We start from the raw sequence: 22,203 nt of genomic DNA, 5'->3' as shown, positions 1-22,203 counted from the left end.
TAAGACAAGTGTTTGTTTACCTCCTGGAAGCATTCTTTGGATCATTCCAATTGTAAATGAAGGCCCATAGGAAATTATTTTGACAAAGGGAGAAGAAATTTGCTGGATCTTTAGGCATCTAGTACAGTCCAAATTCTTCCATGGGCACATTATTTTCCATTTGAGGCAGCTTCCTTCTCATAGAGGGAAACGGCACCACCAGCTCTGACCCTGGCACTGAAGGAGTGATATTTGGCATGCTTGGCAAAGAGAAGGCACGTTTATGCCGAATGGGAGAGTGAATAATGATACCCATGAAAGCCAAGGTTAGCTCTCAAAGTCCAAAAGGGATTCCAGCCCTTAACATATGTCATCTCTGTGTGGAGTGGGCTTGGCTCCCTTTCTGGAACGATGATCTGGGATCATTATTTCTGTTGTCATGGAAATTTGTTCTTATGGTTTATTGGTATCACTCACATGTTTTGGCAATAGCTGTAAGCTTATTCTAAATACAGGGACTTCTTGATCGTGCTTATATATAGAATGCTTCTGAGTCATTTGCCTTAGGAACATCTGTGCTATCCTTCCCCCACCATGAATATTTTTTCAAGGACTTCAGCTTTGTTTACGCACCTTTCTATTTTTAAGACTAGAAACAGTAAGAAGATAATAATCTTCCTTAGGAGTAATTTTCAAATTAAAACTTTCATTTGTCCATAAGGGGCAACTTATCTATAAGGGGAAAAATAAAACAAAACTGTGGTCTTCAAGTTACAACATAGAACAGTGATGGGAGGGGGGAGCTGTTAAAATTTAAAGGTCAGTGAAGGTAATTGTAATGTCTACTCCATATCATCCATATGCTGTTGTGATCACACTGTGGAATTTTTCATCTCCATGTCTCCAGTTTTGAAATCAAACATCCTCTCTCATCAAGAGTCTAATCTCTTGACCAAGTATGTCAAACTCAAAGGCTAACATGGGCCAAATAAACGAGGCATGAGCCCGCGGGCTGCAAGTTTGACATGCTTGCTCTTGATCTTCTTAAAAGGATAACTATTATAGTTTAAAAAGTAAACTAGAACTGTAGGACTTAACATGGAAAAGCACCCTCTGCCCTACTTACCCCATATTTGGTTCCCACTTACCAGAGGCAACCACTTTCAGCTACTTCACCTATTTCTTCTAACAGATAACATACTCATATCATTTTATTTGATTTTTCGATTCCCAGAGGGTGAGGGTTTAGCTCTCTCATAGTCCTCCCTCTAACCCCAACAACATAGCTCTCATAATAATTTACCTTTCCCCTATCTTCCCAATATATTTATATCAAAACATTGGGTTAAATTAATTGCCATTTATATTGATTATTTAAATATTTGCAGGTGACCCACTTTACATTATGATTAAATTTTCATTTGTAATTTTTTTCTTAGGGTAATTTTAATTGCCTTTTTGTGATTTATTTAGGTTATCAGTAGCTCACTAATTCAGCCTCAACAAAGCCATAAAACTAATTTTAATAATTGAAATACACTAGACAATCGATCAGTCTCTCTTTCCTCTCTCTTTTTCTTAATGCTTTTCTTGATACCCTCAGCAGTTAACAATTCTAATCTGAACTAGTTATTCTAGTTTAGCTTCACAGCCATCATTCTGGGATTTTCACTATCATTACAAGAATTCCCTTCACCTCTTTCATGTATTAGACCCCATGTCGTCTTCCTTTTTGGTTTTCCTCCTAGTTTTAATGGAGCATATTCTGCAGTAGCTTTCTGAGAAAGGGTACATGAGAAGTCAATTTTTTGAGAACTTAAATGTCTGAAAATGTCTTTATTCTAAATCCTCACCTAGTTGTAGCTGGGATTCTAGGGTGGAATTAATTGAAATGCAGAAATTATATTCATTGTTTTCTAGCTTCTGTTGTTGCTGTTGAGAATTGAAGTGACATTTGATACCTGGTCCTTTTAATGTGACGGATTTTCCCCCCTGGAAGCTTTTAGGTTCTTTTTCTCACACAGTGTTCTGAAACTTCACAATGATATGCAGGAGGCGGTGGCCAGGCCTCCTCGGCTGACGGTGCATTGAGAAACAGAATGAGCAGGTGTGCCATCCCTGTGATACAGCATGGACCTGCAGTCTGTGGGAGTAGATGGAGCCTGGAGTGCTGACGCGGCTGCTCTCCCAGCCTCAGGTTCTGAAGGGCAGCACACCTGTGTTCCTTTGCGTGCCTCACTTGCAGGTTTCTTACTCTGTGGGCTTCGTTCACCATTAAACTTCCCATGATCCTGCATGAGGAACTGGGGAGGTAGTAGGGAGCTACAATATTCAGTTGTATCCTCACTTTTATGTGTATTCTCTGCACTAGTGAATAAAAGAACTTTCCCAGGTTAAGTACTATTTTTAAAATTATGTGCCATCTGATAGAAACACATGGTTGCTTCTTACATAGTTCATTGCTGCCCATTTGTTCTTTGGGAACTCAGTGTGTGCTACTCCTTGAAGAATGGAGTTCTAATTTTGGGTCTTTCCTCCTCTGAATAGTCATGTCATGTTACCTAGGTGACAGGTAGATGATCACGTGTGCATTTTAATCTGCTGAGTTTTCCAGGCAGGGTCTTTACAATGACTACCAGTACTAAACTCTAAGTCATTAGAAAAGGGGCTGTTTCTATTGGTATGGACAGGGTTAAGGGACACCAACTAGGCCTGGTGTGATGCCTCAGGCTGCCAATAGCAAGCATACCGGCATCATTTAGCATGAAGAGTTCAAGAGGGAAAGGAGTTACCAGACGCTGGAGAGGGTAGCTCCTTGACAGGAGCTGCGGCCATTAGTCTGGCAGCAAGGGAAACAGCAGTATAAATGCCTAGCCCTCATCATTCCATCTTCAGTCTCCTGCTAGTGTCTGCCAGCGGTCTTTAACCCCCCGGAAGCCTGAGGTCACGGGCATCCTCTGATGTAGTCCATGAAGGTCGGCCTCCTGGGGCACAGAGCAGTGTGGAGAATGGAGGTGGGACAGTCTCCAACACAGTCAGGTGTAAACATGTTTTGGAACCCAGAGATTTTGGAAGAAGAGATGTTCAGCTGAAAAGGCTAAGTGCGACCCTCATGGACAGTTCCTGTCTGCCAGGGAGTTGATCACTTAGGCTTTACTCTGAATGCTAGAAGTTAGTTTGCAAGTAACTATGTTTTGTGTGGAATGTTAATGTATACCCATCTTACTGTTAGGTTGTTAACTAAATAACACTTGCTGTCTACTCCGCATTTGCTGTCATTCTCTGCAGCTTCTAACTAATGCCCTATCCCTCTTTTTGTACTCATCAGTCAGCTTTGATAGCACCCACTCTCATGGGAAAAACAGCTAAGTGTGTATCTGTGTTGGGCACTATGGGATGCTTGCAGCCCTCAGCAGTTTCATAGTTACTTATTCTGTATTGCTCTTATTTGCGTTGGAGGGGAATATGTAAAGCACTCCACTCACTGCCTGGCACAGAGCAACTGATAATTTCTCCCTTTGGAGGGGACGTTCCCAGCTGATGCTTCCTCTGCCATCGTCTTTACCCAGACCCTTTGACTTCGTTGTGATCTGAAAGTCCTTTAATCGTGGGTTCTTTTGCTTTTAGATAAGTGACAGCTTGCTCTTCGATACATCAGACGAGGAGGAGTTGAGAGAACAGCTGGATATGCACTCGATCATTGTCTCCTGTGTTAACGACGAGCCCCTCTTCACTGCAGATCAGGTACAGAGGAGAGATTCAAGCAAAGGGAAAGGGAACCTTGAGCTGAAACATGATTTGTTACTGTGGCCACAGGTGATGGGTTGTTGGAATTCACTTGTTTGTCCTAGATTTTCTGCTTATGTAGCTTAATAGTTGGCTCCTCCACTGACAGGAGAAGAAAGTGTCTGAACTCTGAAGCAGGTGGGATTATGGGATTTGGAAGATTTTCCAATATAGGCCATTTTCCAAGCTAAGCATTGTTAAAACAGGACAGCGAGTTACTAAGGGAGGGTTATTGCTTATACCGAAATCACAAAAAATATTGTGATTTTCTTTTTTCTTTAGATCTAGCCAGACATGGGTAATCTATAATATATCTGTTAGACATCATCTTGTTTCTCCCAAACCTGTGCAAAATCACTGGATGGACATGTTGTGGGCTCTGGAAAGAAGTGGGCATTATTCCTATGGAATGTGCTATAATGTCAGCCCTGTATTCATTTAGAACCAGTCGAATCAGCTCTCTCATTTTCTGAATAACCTTCCCACTCCTTTTGTATTGTCAAAATGCAATGCAAGAACTTCTTCCTGAAATAAACGTTCCATGGCCACTTGGACTGTGACTTCTACCACACTGTATTGTTAGGCTGGGAAAGCAAGGTCAGTCAAGAGATATATTATGGTCAGGTTGGGAGTTCATTAAAAATGTGTCATTTTGATGCTCCTTAGCCATATTTGTGGTTGGATTGTTCTAGGCCCGGGGAGAGCGAGGTGCTTAAAAAGCAAGGAATAGGTTAGAGGGCTGAGTGGGGTTGAGCGAGATATTTCAGGGAAATGTGACCCTGAGAATCATTGACTCCTCAATCATCTGCTTGCCTGCCATGGTCTTTCCCTGCTTTTAAGAGTTAGAGAAGCGGATTGCACAGCCTAGCTCAGTGCCTCATCTTACTGTTTTCAGGGCCCATTTTTGGAAAATATTCTTGCTAATTGACATACTTCCCACCTCCTTCAGGTTTACTTTTGTTCTTCCTTATTATAAGTGTTACATGTTGATTCACATTGTATTTTTTCTAATGTTTTATTTTAAATTCTTACGTCTGTTTTTTTCTAACGAGTGATTTTTCTTTTTTTTTTTTTTTACATTTCCTCTTGCATTCTATCTCTTTCTCAACTTTTGAAATCTGGAACAGGAGAAGATGCTGTTGTAAACTTTGAACAACATTGCTTATGACAGTAGACAATTGCTTAAGTTAAGGCAGATATATTTCTTTTAAAAATATATTTTTATTGATTTCAGAGAGAGGAAGGGAGAGAGAGAGATAGACATAACAATGATGAGAATCATTGATCAGTTGCCTCCTGCATGCAACCCAGGCATGTGCCCTGACCAGGAATCAAACTGTGACTTCCTGGTTCATAGGTCGATGTTTAATCACTGAGCCATGCCTACCTGGCAAGGCAGATATATTTCTGAAATTTTTCTGCTTTTGTGCAGCTTTCTTTTTTCTCTTTAATCTTTTGCATTTTAAGTAACTTTTGAATATCCCTTCACCTTCCATTGAATTAATATATGAAAAATTTTTTTCCTGCTGTTAAAGGAGAATTTTGCTGCTACAGAGGTCATTTCTGGCTTTATATGTAACTTTTTTATACGGTTGTATTTTCTAAATTTTATGTCAACTTGATGAAATGGCTTTAGATTGAGCACTTGCTTGTGGTAGGTGATGACTTTTCTGTCCTTTACTTTTGTTTGACTGTAACTAGGATCTGTTTCTGGCATGTCTGAAGTAAATGGTGCATGTGTTTGCAGCACCATTTCCCAGACATTGCAAGATCTGGCAGGGCCTCCTGAATCATGATGGGCACAGTAAATCATACCCTATTTGTATGTGTTTACTATATTGTACTTTTGTGGATAAATTGTGTTCATCCTTAAAATCAAAATGTGGTTACTGAGCGCGCCCACTCCTGCACACTGTTGATTAATGGGGAATTCAATGCACTTCTGCTCTGGTGGCCTCCGTGAGTGCCGTGTTTCAGGAGGATCGTTGTCCGTGTATATGTGATTAACAGTGGCGTGTGTATTTTGGAAGGTTATTGAAGAAATCGAAGAAATGATGCAGGAATCGCCTGACCCGGAAGATGATGAAGCGCTCACCCCGTCAGATCGGCTTTCGATGCTCTCACAGGAAATTCAAACTCTGAAGAGGTCTAGCACAAGCAGTTGTGAAGAGAGTAAGAAACCCTCCTTAAGTCAGTGCTCTTGGTGCTTTTTTGTGTATTTCACACATGTGGTGTGCCTGTCCCCAGCAATCTTTGATTCTCAAGGCTGGGTTGCATGGCCTTCTCTTTCCACTAATACTCGGGCATATTTTGATCAGGGACTAGGTCATAGTCACCTTTGAATCCTGTGTTACTCAGCTCGGGCTGCTGTAACCAAGTACCGCAGGCTGGGTGGCTGAGACGACAGACATTGGTGTCCTCACAGTTCTGGACGCTGGAAGTCCGAGATCAGGGTGTCAGCAGGGTGCGTTTCTTCTGAGGCCTCTCTCCGGGGCTTGCAGATGGCTGTCTCTCTCTGTCCTCTCCCGGACTTGCTCTGTGAGCATCTCTTAGTCTCCTTTCATAAGGGCATCAGTCACGTTGGATTAGAGCCCACCCTCATGACCTCATTTTCAGTTAATTCTCTCTGAGGACCCTCCTCCAAAACACAGTCTGAGAGGTACTGGCGGGTAGGACTTCCACGACGTCCTCTCTCTCACATGAGGGGATGGGCTGAGAAAAACTTCGTTTCGTCTTCCCAGTACTCAGTAACATGCACACACTGGGGCCTATGTGATTAAATATGCATTCAGTTTAACTCTTTCAAATGGACGTCTCTCTTCAGAAGTGCGCCAGAACCCTGCGAACTTGCTCGCGGTTTCTTGTCAGCAGGTAGTTTCCGTACTCAGTCGGCTTTTCCCTGTGTTCGTTCTTTCCTTTGTACAATTTTTTTCAGTCTTGATTGATGATTGATTTAGACAAGTAAAAAAGTTTCTTCTCGGCCCTTTGAGAAGTAACTTTGCCCACCTACTTCTACTTTACACCTGCCTCCCAGAAGTTTTAGGATTCTGAGATCAGAACAAGTTAATTGTTTAACATGGGTGGGGAACCTTTTTTCTGCCAAAGGCGATTTGGATATTTATAACGTCGTTCTCGGGTCATACAAAATTATCACCTTAAAGGTGGTTCTATATTTGGTCCAATATTTAATTAACTCACCCCTAATGCATTGGCAGGCCAGCCCAAATGATTTTGTGGACCTCATATGGCCCGCGGGCTAGACGTTCCCACCCCTGGCTTAGAATATGGCATCGCTCTTTGGCATGAAGGACCTGTTGTGCTCACTTGAAACATTGTTGCCTTAGTATCTGCTGTGCTTTCCTTTTGGTCATAGGAGTAAAAAGGCTCTCAGTATCTGAATTAAATGAACTCCTGGAAGAAATTGAGACTGCCATCAAGGAATACTCCGAAGAGCTGGTGCAGCAGTTGGCCCTGCGAGATGAACTAGAGTTTGAAAAGGAAGTGAAAAACAGCTTTATTTCTGTTCTCATTGAAGTGCAAAACAAACAGAAAGAGCACAAAGAAACAGCCAAGAAAAAAAAGAAACTCAAGAATGGCAGCTCTCAGAATGGGAAGAAGGAGAGAAGTCATATGCCCGGCACAGTAAGTGATGTTTTGCAGGAGGCATGGCGCAGTGGAAACGGTTTCCATGGCAATCCCAGCACTCCAGCCAGCTCGGGGTGGGGTACATGTGCAGGAGCGGGGTGCTCCTCCCCAGGGTGCTGATGGGATTCTGCTCAAGACCACCACTGTGTGAAGCTCCTTCCGAGGGGTTTTCATGGTGAAGGCATAATGCTTATCAGCGTAATCCAGTACTGAAATGTTTAGGAGAGAAGTAGAAGGAAGAGGCAGAATAAAAAGGGCTGGGATTTTGTTTGTCTTAAAGAAACAAAGCTTTAGAAGTGACCATTTTAATACATCAGAATGTTGTTGGTGCTTATTTATGTTTGGCTGGTGCACTTATGAAGGGTGTTTTTTTTTCCTTATTTTTGCTTATCTCTTATGGGTTGTAGAATAAAAAATGAAAAGGGGGTGCATTGAGAGGTAGCCGAGTTGCACTGAGCCTAAAAGCACAGATTGGCTTGTAAACAGTTACCTCCTGATTTGTCATTCAAGTTGGAAAATGCAGGTGTCAGGCAGTTATGTGACATCAGCCATCTGATGTACTTGATAGATTGAGTACTTGATAGACTAGAGTATTACTGACTAGTGAAAACAAGTTTGGAATATTTGATTCTTTGAGTCTGTATATTTTTTTGTTTTCTGCTTTTTCATTTTAAATGGTCCTATTAATTTCACTTGATTAAAATTTATCATAAATATCAACTGTCAATTATGAGATGTATTTCCTTATTGATTTTATGCTCTTTCATTTTGCTTTGATCAGTTGAGACCTTGTATATTGCCCCTTCATTTTGTTTGTATGAAAGAATGTTAATTTTATTTTTAAAGTCTAATGATTAGACAAAGGGATCCATTTTTCTAAAGAGCACATACCTTTTATGGTATTGATAATATGGCAATGCAAATCACCACAAACCAGCTATAATGATTTGTAATAATAGAAATTCTGTCTTTAAGTCTTGATTTGTTATTTCTAAAGAAAAGTTATCAGAGCAATAGATCTCCTGGACCACATGCTGATGGAATCCAGGAAAGAGAATGCAGTCTGGGTTGCTGGGCCACCAGGGAGCAGTTAATACAAACAAATTGAATCTTACCATATATAGCCTATTCATTATACTGGGTTTGGCCTGTGAGTAAATGGGTGTTTTCTTACTATGTCTATTTGTACATATAAAGGATATAACTTATAAACTGACATTGAAAATGTTCTCAGATAAAGGGTACAAAATATTTTCAAGAAATGGCAGTATTGACTGCATAGGTGTTTGATTACTTCCAGTGACTACTCTTGGAAAAAAGATACTAAAAAACCCCAAAACATTTGTTTAAATATACAATCATGGAAAGTTTGCTTTAGAATATCAGGGACAATATATCTCTTATTTAAAAAAAATGCACCCTTTAAATCACCCAATTATACGAATGTGATTAAATAAAATACTTAGTTTAAAGGTTATATAGCATGCTTGGTAATTTCTGCCTATCTGCTTTTAGGGATTACATGTAAATCCTCTACTTATTGGTGTTAACACTTGGCTTCAGAAAATAAATTTATCCATAAAGGGTTTAAAGGCTTCTTCTTATAACTCCCGTATAAAAAGGGTTAGAGTGGATACACTGTGTAATTTTACTTGGCATTTATACTGAGCAGTTAGGTCTTACTTGAACCTTTATTAGTATTGAAATAGAGTCATAGTAACAGTAATTTTTAAATATTTGAACTTGTGAAGTTGCTTCTTGAATCCTGATCTATTTGTTCAAAACCTTTAATCAGGCTAGGAATGGCATTGCTAAGCTTGTGGTACTCTAGCTTCTCGAACCTAAAATGCCAGAGAAAGACTGTCCCATCTGTGACACAAGGAGCCTGAAACCTGGGATTCTGAAAGGAGAGGTAGGGGGCTCAAAGAACCCAAAGTGAAAGGGTCAGTTGGAGAAAGGGATCCCCAAGATACTGCCTTCCCAGACATGTTATGTACATGCAGTTTTGGCAAGGCGGATCTCCGTGCCTTCGCTATCGTCAGTGATACTAAATCTAAAAATTGGTAGCTTGCCCAGCCGGTGGGGCTCAGTGGTTGAGCATCAACTTATGAACCAGGAGGTCATGGTTCAATCCCAGGTCAGGCACATGCCCTGGTTGCGGGCTCCATCCCCAGTGTGGGGCAGGCAGGAGGCAGCCAATCAGTGATGCTCTCTCGTCGATGTCTCTCTCTTCCTCCCCCTTTCTCTCTGAAATCAATAATGGTGACTTTTTACAGATAGCATGTGTCATCTGGTTTCTAATTAGTCACGTTTTTCTTTCTTACTTAGATGTTATTTTGTTTTATGAGCAGGACTTGGACTTTTTCCTTAAACATGGAATAGTTTCCTTTCATTTTTCCTTACGTATGTTTCAGTGAAACAGAACATCAGCTTGTAGTTGGTATAACACTTTATCCAGAATTACTAGCTTGTTCTCTTTTAGCTTATTCTCTTTGCTCTAAAGATACTGTAATGAAATATCTGGGTAGAAATAGAGCAGAGGTAAACTTTGTAGCTGTTAATCTTGGAGACTTGTTTTGTTTCAAACATATTATGCAGTGAAAAAACTGGGGGCTTAGGGCTGCTATTTAGAGCTTAGAAAACTTCTTTGGGGACATGAAAATACAATTAAATATGGAGGAAAATGAGTGTTTTATAGAATGAAATGTTATCTTGATTTGTTTTTTATTTTAATTTTAAAAATAAATGTTGGGTAAGCTAAACCAAAATTCATTCACCAGCAGATGAGGTGTCTTCCTCGTGCCAGGCATGCTGTAGAAGCAGTGCTAAGTGAAATGGCCTCCTGGAGTGTACGTGTAATGAGGGAAACAGGCAATAAACCAGAAAAAGAATGGGTAGACAGTGTAATTTTAGGTGTAATACATGTTACCAAGGAAACAAAAGACTGGGTGAGGTGGTCCATAGGGACAGTGTGGAGGAGCTGTTTTCAACAGGGTAGTCACTGTGTCACTGCTTCTGATTGGCAGGGCAGGCTGTCCTGTCCCTTTGCCACTCGCTCTTTGGAGGGGTGGTCGGAGGAGTAGATCTTCTCTTTGAAAAGATCTACTTTGACACCCAAGAGAGCAGGAAACTTTGTATCTCCCTGTCTTGTTCAGCATCTGGAAGAGCAGAGGGTGGGGGTGGAGACTGGAATGATCTGTTGGTCGGTGTGCATTTCTTCGAGCTGACTGCTGTGTGAGGCGTCGGCGCTTCTGTGTACCCGCTGCCTTTTTGTGGAGCGGCCCTCCTTTCTTCTTTCTCTGTACACTTGGGGGATTTTTTTTAAGCTCATCCTTCAAAATCATGGTCAAGCATTGTCTTCCTCTCTCAGAACCTTCCTCAAGACTCCCCCTCCTCCAATGTGGGATTGACGCCTCTCTCCTTTTTGGGTTAGTATTACTCCTCTCAATGAGTTCTGTTAGCACTGCCATGCCATAGTGTTTTTGTTTTGTTTGTTTACTTGTCTGTTTGTGCTATGGTTTTCTAAGGATAGAAAATGTGACTTTTTCTTGGTATCCTTAGTTCCAACATAAGGAACCTAATACATTTCTGCTGAATAAATGCATGAATGAAAGATCAACGTGCGAATCGGTATTTTTACCTTGGGTCTTTTTGCTAGGTGCCAACCCCCTGGAGGCCGAAGAGAGTATTAAGAGCTGTTGGTTAAGAGCTCTGTTTGAATCCTGCTTCTGCCACTGGGCCATAGCCCTTTGAGTTCCAGAGGGACTGAATGAAATAATGTACGTGCAAGTCCAGCGTTACCCTGAGTAAATGTAGTTATTGTATGTCCACTTGCCCACGAGACATTGCTACCTGAATATCTTGTAGGAATCTGAAATTTATCACATCAAACCAAGTTACCATTTTCCTAAAGTTGAAAGAAGGTAGCAGAGAAGTGGCCAAGGGGCTGATCCGTACCTGCCCCCTCCTTTTCTAAGAAGTTGTGCTTGAAAGGATGAAGTTTGCCTTGTACACATACTCGAATATAAATATTAACACGTTTTCAACAATAATTTGTTGATAGTTGATATTTCTCTGCATTTTACTTTATTGCAGAGAGCATCCCTAACCATGAGTGTAGGGCTATAAAATGGAAGGCCATTGTAGGGCCGAGAGAATCGTGGCTGTGTCATGTTTATGTTTTAATAATTTACACCAGTGAATTATGAAGTGGAACAAATTTATTTTATGAAAGATAGCATTACTTAGAGAAACACATATCCATTTTTTAATATTTTACCATTATCTATTGTTTGTATTTTGCAATGGGTTTTCGGTGTATCATGACCCAACAGTTAATGTAATAAAATCAGGAGTTGAGTCCTGATTCCTTTATGTCCTGGAGAGTTTTGTTAATTGTTTGTTAATATAATACAAGTTTGAGTAAACACCATAGTATGCCAAGAAATTGTATTGTTATTATATACTTAGTTTAGAGTATTCATAAGTATCAGGAAAGAAATTATAAATTTTTAGGATTAGTTATTTTACTCTAGTTTTAGTGTCTCTGAAATGTTTGGCAATACATAATTTAATTAGCATATTAATATTAAATTATATAAAAATTTAAAAAGATCTCTAGATACAAAAATATTACATTATTTGATACTATTTCACTTAACTCCTAAATTTGAAAATCTTCACATCACATCTTTCTGTTCTGAGACTGAATTTATTAAATAGTAGTTTAATAGTCAAGACATTTTCAAGTACTTATCTGTTCGGTATAATTTATATTTTCCTAGATCTGATTTTTTAAGAAAATTATCTTTTGTATAATTTGCATTTATAATTGCTTTATAGTTCACATTAAAATTATTTGATTTGAAGAAGTGTCAAAATAAGCAAAATCAATTTTCACATCTTAAGTAATATCTTAATAATCATTTGAATAAGTTCACTTGGTAATTTTTAAAAAATAATTCTTTACTGTTGAAAGTATTACGTATGCTCCCTTTCCCCCCCCCCCATCCCAGGCCTCTTTCACCTTCCTGTTGTCTGTGTCCATGGGTTATGTATATATGCATACAAGGTCTTTGGTTGATTACCTCTCATCCCCCACCCCCCATTACTTGATAATTTTTTTACATTTAACTATTGCTTTCAACTCTGTTTTTTCATGTTTTTTATTTTAAGAATTTTAATTTATCGCCGAAGCCGGTTTGCTCAGTGGATAGAGCGTCGGCCTGTGGACTCGGGGGTCCCAGGTTCGATTCCGGTCAAGGGCATGTGCCTTGGTTGCGGGCACATCCCCAGTAGGGGGTGTGCAAGAGGCAGCTTATCGATGTTTCTAACTATCCCTCTCTCTTCCTCTCTGTAAAAAATCAATAAAATATATTAAAAAAAAGAATTTTAATTTATTAAAAATAACTACTGCTTTATTTATTTTTAAAATATATTTTTATTGATTTCAGAGAGGAAGGGAGAGGGAGAGAGATAGAAACACCAATGATGAGAGAGAATCCTTGGTTGGCTGCCTCCTGCATGCCCCACACTGGGGATCAGGCCCGCAACCTGGTCATGTGCCCTGACCAGGAATCGAACCATGACCTCCTGGTTCATAGGATGATGTTCAACCACTGAGCCACGCCAGCTGGGCAAAAGCTACTATTTTATAAATTAATTTTGAAAATTGTCAAACTACTGACAGTGATGTGACTTATAAATAATACTAATTATATTTTAATTTCATTTTATTTTAGAAGTCACGAGTATAAAGAATATTAATGGAGTAAGAGTATAGTTTGGATGCAGAGCATTTCTTAATTGCTTTTCCTCACCTTTGTTTCTGACATTGAGCTTTGATATTGAAAGTTTTAAAAGATTTTCTGGCTAGTTAGAGATCTGTACCAGTTGGTATCAGATGAGGCTAAAAATTTGGGGGCAGAAATAGTCTGAATTTCCTGGCTTCCTGGTTAGTTTTGCTTCTTTGTCTTGGATCCTGCTTTCTGTGAAATTAGTTGACCTGTGCTGGGCATAGAGTGGGTCGATGTGTTTAGGACTCGATGAAAGAATTAACAAACTACGACACCATGTCTGATTCTAGTTGCCTTTCAGTTTACGTAGAGTGTTCTAGCTGTGTTCTTTCTATTGTTAAGAAAGACCTTGAATTACCTAAAAGGGTTACTTGTTTTCTGTTTTAGCTTTTTGGCTGATTTCTATATTCAGTTATAGACAGTAGTGTCTTTTCTTCATGTTATCATCAGTCCTTAAGCTATGAGACTGTGATCAGGAACGTGTTATTTCTCAGTTGTCATTTTATTCAATGAGGAGAAATTGAAATACTGTTTGTACTGTTCTGGAGAGAGGTAGAAAGATATGGTTATTTCTCCATGGGAATTTTGTCCCAAATGTATTCTAGCCTTTTTAAAGGAATAACACAGACATTTTTTTTGAGTACTTATATTTGCTGAACACTTGCTAAAATGCTTCCCCTGGATGATCTCATTGAATCTTCACAACAACCCTATAAAGTAGACAGTATTATTATTATTTCCGCTCTTTCATAAATAAGTTTAGATCACAAAACCAGCATGCATGGGAGCGAGGCTGTGCAGAGCTATGCAGGGGTGGTGTAAGGATGACACCCCCTTTTCAGTTCTGAGTTTGCGGGCCTGTTGTGGATGGGCTTGGCGATCTTGGCTCATTATAGATTTAAAAATAACCATCTGTATCTTGTTTGCACGTTGTTGCTCCTGGTTTTGTCTGAGAACAGTTTCTAAAGAATGGCTCATTTTGAGACTGTTCATACTGACGCCCCCAGGGGAGGAAGTGGTCACGGGACACTGGCGAGTATTCTCAGCACCCACTGTTGTGTGATGGAAGCCCCTTGCTTTGTGAGCCCCTTCCCCGTCACTTTGGCACTCTGTCAGTGCCGAGGGGAACAATGAAGTGCATACCGTAGTGCTTAATCATCTTCCTGCTTTAAATGGGCTCCTACCAACGTTCCATTCCGAGAGGCCTGTGGCAGAGCTGTTAGCCGCTCATGGAGATGGTGCGAGAGGTGCCTGGTCTTCCCTCTGGCCCATTAAGCACATGAGCGAGGCCTCCTGTCACGGCAGCGGCTCTCAGGGTGGTAAATGTAGTCTCTCTAAACGAGGTGAAGGTTACCAAAAAGTAAACGTGATCTGGCTCTGAGGCTTTATCGTTTTAAGATTCATTTTGCCTTCCCAGAGGTCGTGTTGTTTTTGACTGGGAGGTCATAAGGCAGACCGTGGTGTGCTCTTCAGGGCTCTCCCCATTTCTTCCTCGTCTCACACCTCGTCTTTCCTACCCTTGATCCGTCCGATTCATTGATCTTCTTCTGCTTGCTACTCTCTTTGTCATCCTAGGGGTGTGTGTTTCTCAGTCACACTGTCTTACAGACCATGCCAACACACTGACTGGTGCTTCGTCTTACCTCGTTAACCTCACGCTCACTCCCCGGGCCAGGCTCTTCAGCGCCTTTTTCAGAAGTCCGTTGTTCACGCCTTTGACAAATTACTTTGTATCGTGTCATGTCATCTTCCTCCTGTTCACCCTCAGATTACTTTTGCCTTTTAGCTGTTTGAAAAAATTTTCTCTCCTGCAAGACGGCAAGAGGCCTCATGATCTGGTGATCCACAGGCTCGAAGACTCCTGGGCTCTGGTCTTAGGAGTGCGACAACGTTGGCTGAGTGGACCTGGACAGGTGCCTGCTAGGACCAGGTCCTGTGCCAGTCACTGGGATGGAGAGGGAGATTAGTCTTGCTCCTTCCTCAGAATGCACTCACTTCCTCATCATGGCCTGGAGCCTTTGGAGTAGCTGTCTGGGAAGAGCGCCTGGCCTTGCCGTTCTGTCATCCCAGAGCACTCACGTGTGACCTTTCAGTCCTCTAGAGTGTGTGTGCATACGTGTGTGCTTTCGATTTGTCTTCTTAAAAAAATGATCTGTCTTGGTTGAATTAATTCATAGATTCATAGGCTTTGCAAATAAGACCCTTAACGAGGATATTACGCATCTGTTTTACAGGTGAGGAAACAGGCCTGGCAGGAGGGCCTGCCGTCATGTCGGTTAGTGGGAAAGCTGGGAGAGGGCCCAGATCTCTGAGGTCTGGTTTGACACTTTTCTACCCCAGTTGACTGTTGAAATATTTTCTGATTCCAAATACGTTTGACTACGGTGTGATTCTGGTTTCATAGAAAAATCTGGAAGTGTAGTGGTTGGTGGTAATTGGTGAAGAATTTTGCAGTTTAAGCCAATGACTATCGATCAAATGCCTCCTGTGTGCTGAGGATGGGCCTGTGCTTTGTGTGTGTGCAAAAGGAGAAGCCATTACTGCTGTCCTTAAAGATCTTGAGAATTGTTGAATTTAATAAAAAATTATCTATCTGCATCTAACTAAAATTTTTTTCCTCTGCTGTTTTTCTTTACATCTTGTGCCTCATCTCACTTTGACAAAAGTATTATAATTATCTTTTTTTAAACTGTTATCAGACAGACATATACTGATCTTTAATTATGTGCCAGGCATGGGTGTAAAAGATAATGAGCGAATCCCAGCCTCGGGGGCGAGCTGCCTGTGGGCTGGGGACCTGGAGGACATGCCCTTTACGGCACTGTATGCCGTCATCCTCGCCCAGGCCAGCTTGCCCACCAGGCGTTAGGCAGTGTCTGGAAACATTTGTCATTGTCATGCTGGGTGAGGTGGGGGCAGTGCCACTGGCATCCTGTTTAGTAGAGGCCAGAGGTGCCATTTAACACCCTGCAGTGCATGGGACTACCTGGGGCAGAGAATGACATACTCAAAATGTCAGTGGTGTCATGGTTGAGAGACGTACATGGAGTGTGATCATTGTTTTTAGTGCTTTTTGTGCCTGGCGTACATTGCTGTTGCCCCCGTTTGGTTTAGGGGTCTGGGGAGGCTGAGCTGAATCTGCACCCTGAGGACAGGAAGAAGAGTAAGGAGGGGACAGGCATTCTGAGCATTGGGAGTGGTACGGGCAGCCACCTGGACGTGACGTCTGGGAACCGCAGGTTAGGGACACCTGGGGACTGCAGGTTAGGGACACCTGGGGACTGCAGGTTAGGGACACCTGGGAGCTGCAGGTTAGGGACACCTGGGAGCTGCAGGTTAGGGACACCTGGGGAGCTGCAGGTTAGGGACACCTGGGAGCTGCAGGTTAGGGACACCTGGGGAGCTGCAGGTTAGGGACACCTGGGGACTGCAGGTTAGGGATACCTGGGGACTGCAGGTTAGGGACACCTGGGGACTGCAGGTTAGGGACACCTGGGGACTGCAGGTTAGGGACACCTGGGAGCTGCAGGTTAGGGACACCTGGGGACTGCAGGTTAGGGACACCTGGGGACTGCAGGTTAGGGACACCTGGGAGCTGCAGGTTAGGGACACCTGGGGAGCTGCAGGTTAGGGACACCTGGGGACTGCAGGTTAGGGACACCTGGGAGCTGCAGGTTGTCCATTATGACTCGAAGTTGAGGGAGGGAGAAAGAAGGAGAGGAAGTAAGTCAAGAAGAGGGGGTGCTAGTTGCCAAATGGAAGCCAGAGAATGGATGGCTCTGTATGCCGCGCTGCAGCATTTGGTCTTTATGTAGAGGCTGTGGGAACCCAAACGAGGCTGAAGTGGGTTGTTAAACACGGTCGATTTGTCTTTGGAAGGGTAACGTCGGTGTTCCAGAGAGAACTGGCTGGAAGGAGACGGGGACAGAGATGCGGGGCTGTGGCAGTCCTTCAGGGAAGGAGTGCGGCGAGGAAGGTCAGGAGGAACGGGAGAGAGCTGCAGTTCAGCAATACTGAGGAGGCTGCCTGGATTGGTTCGGGCACCGGCGAAGGGAGGAGTTAGGGTCAGGTCACTGGTCTCTGACTTGGCAAATACAGACAGAACACATGTTCCCTTTTCCGGAGGGAGCTATGTGGTATCGTCCACCCTGCTGTGCCCAGCCTCAGGGCACCATCTTTGGGGGCTGGCCGCCCTTTCTGTCAGCCCCGGATGCAGCCCCTGATGGTCCCATCTAACACATCCGCACACAAAGATGGAGAGGGACAGGGCTGCTGCAGTAAACACTTACGGGAGGAGGGGGGAGGGACATGTCAGTAGCTACAGTTTCCCGTCCTGCTGGAGAGGAGCAGACCCTGTGCATGGCCGCACAGGGAACTCCCAGGTCGGCCAGGTTGGCTGCGTCGGGTTTTGTTGTCTGAGGATCTTTTCTGTCCATTGTCCTTCGTAGCTCATCTGGGAGGCTGGGTAAGTCATGCTTCAGCTCAGATGTCACCTCCTCAGAGAACTTGCCTCTGACCTCTGACAAAGCAGGCATCCAGTTTTGACTGCCCTGCCTGTGGAGCTATCGGCAGGACACCGCCGTCTGTGGTTTCCAGCTCATGTGCTGGCTTTCCTTTTTCTGCCCTCGTACACTGCAGTGTCAGCTCAGGAGGGGGAGGGGTTTGGGCTGCTGTGTTCACTTTGAATCTGTAATACCGCAGTAACATCTGGCTCAGTATATTTTTTTAAAGAATGAGTAAATGAATGAAAATTATAGAATGCTGAAGGAGGAACAGGTTTCTTTTTTTTTTAAAAAAATATTTTTATTGATTTCAGAGAGGAAGGGAGAGGAGGAGAGAGAAACATCAGTGATGAGAGAAAAGTCATTGATTGGCTGCCTCCCGCACACCCCACACTGGGGACCGAGCCCCCAAGCTGGGCCTGTGTCCTAACCAGGAATTGAATCGTGACCTCATGGCTCATAGGTTGACACTCAAGCTTGAGATTTTTCTGAATTTATATCTGGTTTTAGTGTGCCCATAGACAATGGAGTCAGGTAATATAGAAAATTAAGTATTTTTCTCTTTGTTTTGTTGCTTTTAAAAATAACTATCTTTAATAAAAAAAAATGAGTTGATATTTACTTGAAAAGAGTTTCCTATTTTTATTATAGATTCTGGAGCGTACGATAAGTCATCTCTTTTGATAATGTGTTTCAAAAGTGTGAACAAACTATATGACAGCATGTGAAAAATCTATACAGATGGTTATCTGTAGGCTTTTCTTTTAAAACAAGCCAATTCCATCTAAGGTAACAGTTCGGCTGTCAGCAGAGTGAAGCATGTGCAGTCGAGGGGTCTTGCCCAGCCCTGATTCTTGCTAACACACAGCCTGGGAGGATGGGTTGGGGGAGGAGGGCGACTCAGGAGAAGCGCAGCTGAGCACAGGCGTGTCCGACGTGGTGCTCAGAACCTCGGCAGCGCCATTGCCACGTGACTAACACAGGCACTCTGCTCCTTCGGGGGCGGGGGGGGGGGACCTTTCGGTGGGTCTCAGCTTTTTGTTGTCTGGACTTCTTTATATTTGTAACGTTTATTAAAGACCTAAAAGTGCTTTTGTTTATGTAGGCATATTTTGGTTCTATAGGTTATATATTATATATCGAGATTTATCATATCAGAAATTAAAACTCTTAAGAGTTCAACGTATATATTAATTCATTAAAAATACCAATAAGAAATTCATTAATGCTTACATAAATAGTATTTTTATGAAAAATAACTATATTTCAAAAAGTTTAGTGAGCACAATGGCATTGCTGTGCATTTTTGTCATTCTCATTAATACCTGGCTTAATTGAATTCAGCTAAATTTTCAAATCTGTTTCTGCATCCAGTCAGTCATTTGGAATATTTAATTCTAAGTTTTTAGAGAATGAGATTTAAAAAAGCAAATTATGTGTATTTCTAAGAAAATAATTTAGCCTCATGGGCCCCTCAAAGGGTTTCTGGGACCTCGTGGGGGATTCCCTGGACCACATTTTGAGAACCACTGGGCTAAACTATACATTTCTTGAGGGCAGAGACCATTGCCTTGGTTTCTTTTCTTCTGTTCCTGGGAGACATAAAATATTCATCTTGATTCCTCACGTGTGTTTACTGAGTCAACTTTCCCCTATAAAATCGCTGGGAACGGAACCATCCGGTGAATCAGGACTGGCCTTCCTTTGCAGGACGCCTTTCCCCTTAGTTAGTCATCGTGTAAGAATTAATCTAAACCTTTGACTCAGCAGCCATTGAGGTGCCACTGATGCTTTTCACTGTGTCTGATGACATGTAGACTGGCTACAAATGAAGAGAAGACGTTTGGAAAGAAGCATTCCCTTCCCAGTGCCATGAATTCTAGGAAGTCTTGGAGGTTGTTGGGAGAAATAAGCGGGAATCGTTTCCTAGTAACGGAGTGGAAAAGTCCTTGCAGGAGAGGGAGGGCCTGGCTGGCACATGCGATCCGCTGTGCTCTTCCGGTTGCATTTTCTGCGCCCAGGCAGCGGCAGGTGGCCCGAGAGCAAGTGGGAAGCAGCAGGCGGCTCTCCAAGTAACAGCATTTCATTTGCCAAGTGCTGTGTCAGTGCTGTCCAAACTTACAGCAGAAACACACAGACTCAGGCTGAAAATGCTCGTACTGCTGGTGCCAAGTGTTCAGACTTTTGAGAAAATGTAGGTAAACAATATCAAAAGGTATCTTAACAACTATGGTAAATTTTGCATAAAACAAATATATGTACAACTTGCAATGTTTACATTGGAGCAAATTTACTAGCTACGTTAGGAAAAACCTTCATGAATACAGTGGCATAAAAGCAGTTGTTTTTGCATTTGACTTGCAAGAAATGGAAGTGAGAACCTTTTAAAAACCGCATGAATTTGTCTGCTTTATCTGAATGAGTAGTGGCATTTTCTAACTGCTTGCCTCTTGGGCACATACGTTACTGTGGTACATTCTTACTAATAGTCTTTGAACTTCTTTCTCTGTCCTTTTCTTCCGGGCCGTATATTGCTGCCTTTAGCGCTTCAGCATGGAAGGGATCTCAAATGTCATTCAGAATGGCCTCCGCCACACCTTTGGAAATTCAGGTGGAGAGAAACAGGTGCTCCGTTATCCTTATTTTCCTCATTCTCTGCTCTTTCATTCTCTGTGTAAGTGAAGGTCCTGAAAGCTGGCAGTTTTACTAACTTACTAAGACTGTTGCTTAAAAGAGAAATGCAAGTTTATAATATTTATAGTCTTGAAAATATATAGAATTTCCCTTTAGGAAAAAGCAGTATAGACTAAATGCATTCTTAATGCATGTTTTAGAGCTCCATTTTTCACTTTCACCTCTAAACAGATATTAACATATGCACATAATTAATTGCATGTGTAGAATATATAACTGTGAAAAGTAACTAGACTATGCTATTCTAATTCTAAAACTTTAGGAAACAAGATCTTATTTTTGGGAAAGAAAATCAGGAGTTGGTATCTTTTGGATTACTGTTCTAGCTCAGAAATGCCTATAGAGTATGTCTTACCTCTTTTTAAATGATACTCAGGTGTTTTTAAGGTATATCATATAGTCTGCCAACTCGCTTGTTTACCAAAGGCATGAAACACTTTATACAAATCACACATAGGTATGAGTGTAGTAACTTGCTTTTTATTAACAAATTTGTATAATGATTTTAGAAATATCACGAACATGGGGAACATCTACATTGAGTATGTTTAAAATTACTTTTCACAATTTGAAATTCTCACCTCAAAAAGAAAGCTCTTCCATTTAGCTCGTAAGTGAAACAATGCAAGTGCACAGCATGCAGCTTTGTAGGCAGTTTATCCAAAGAAGGCATTTGAGCCTAGGATTTTACTGGAGATGGTTCTGTGCTCCTTAGGAAGGGAAGTAACCGACATTAAATAATCCCTCACATCGACATTTGCAGCTTATAAAGGGCTTCCATGCAGGGATGGTTGAATTTTTAAATTTATTTTGGTGTTTCTCGCCTCTCTCAAACCCGTAAGATGGCAAAATAACTTTCAAACTGATCCAGCACATGGGAGCAGGCAGGAAGGCTCGAAGGCGTAGCCGGGTGGCACGCGTGACCAGGCCAGATTCCAGGTGCTTCTCCAGGCTGTCTGCCACCCTGCCGTTAGTGAAGGCCTGGGAGGGCACGCCGCCAGCTCTTAGGACCTTCTTCCCAGCAGGTGTGCTCGGTCATGCAGGTGGGCATCACCTGGGAGAGGTCTACACCAAAAAGATGATGGAACACCAAGTTTCTTCAAGATTGAGCAATTCACACTTTCCTACTTTTCTGAACCTAGGGATCTAGTTATTATTAAGTAACTTTATCTTGTATTTTTGATTACGAGTGGGATAAAATCACTCAGCGGATTAGGAATAGAGCTGAGATGTGGGCAGGGGCTAAATGGTGGGAGGAGCCGAACAGATAGCATGGGAAACTAGTGGATCTCTAGGTGAGCCTATGCAGACTGCACTGAACCGTATATTTTTTGGTGGAGTGGCCAGAATAGGAGAATCTGGACAATAATATTTAGACTGTGCTTTCATGGGACATAGTTATAGGACATAACTTGATACTTGAGAACCATTACACTTAGTAAACTCAATTTCAGACATGAATTTTCATTGTTCATTTACCCTTAGGCCATTCTCTTTCACTTTTCTCTCTTCCATTAATACCTTCAAACATTTATAACTACTTACACAATAATTTAAAATAATAATAATATACACATCTTAAATTATTTGGGTAAATGTGTCTTTGTTAGTTTCTAAAAGAAGCTAGTATGTGTTTTTCATGTGACCATTTTATTCAACCAGAAAAAAATGTCCTGAAACAGAATTATCTGACTATTGGGGATTATTTTGTTATGCAGAACTGTTACAACTATGCTTTTAGTTAAAATTACTATCTTAAAAATGTGTTGAAAATATGCAAGGAGAATGTTAGATAAGACTTC

The 22,203-nt window shown here is 41.8% G+C and overlaps 1 protein-coding gene across 2 annotated transcripts in view; it reads left to right on the top strand.

The window, feature by feature from the left end:
- FEZ2 (fasciculation and elongation protein zeta 2) overlaps positions 1–22,203 on the top strand; it is a 37,192-nt gene that overhangs the window by 7,379 nt on the left and 7,610 nt on the right. The window contains exons 3-6 of one of the 2 annotated variants that reach the window (XM_079792696.1): positions 3,607–3,723; positions 5,796–5,937; positions 7,139–7,407; positions 20,252–20,332. In XM_079792696.1, coding sequence (XP_079648822.1) covers positions 3,607–3,723; positions 5,796–5,937; positions 7,139–7,407; positions 20,252–20,332 — 609 coding nt within the window. The remainder of the gene's footprint in view (positions 1–3,606; positions 3,724–5,795; positions 5,938–7,138; positions 7,408–20,251; positions 20,333–22,203) is intronic. The other variant, XM_079792695.1, reaches the window with a different exon arrangement.

This window comes from Cnephaeus nilssonii (genome assembly GCF_951640355.1).
Source record: "Cnephaeus nilssonii genome assembly, chromosome: 15".
NCBI lineage: Eukaryota > Metazoa > Chordata > Mammalia > Chiroptera > Vespertilionidae > Cnephaeus > Cnephaeus nilssonii.
The sequence above is the reverse complement of the archived record's forward strand: the minus strand, read 5'-3'. Positions and strand labels throughout refer to the sequence as shown.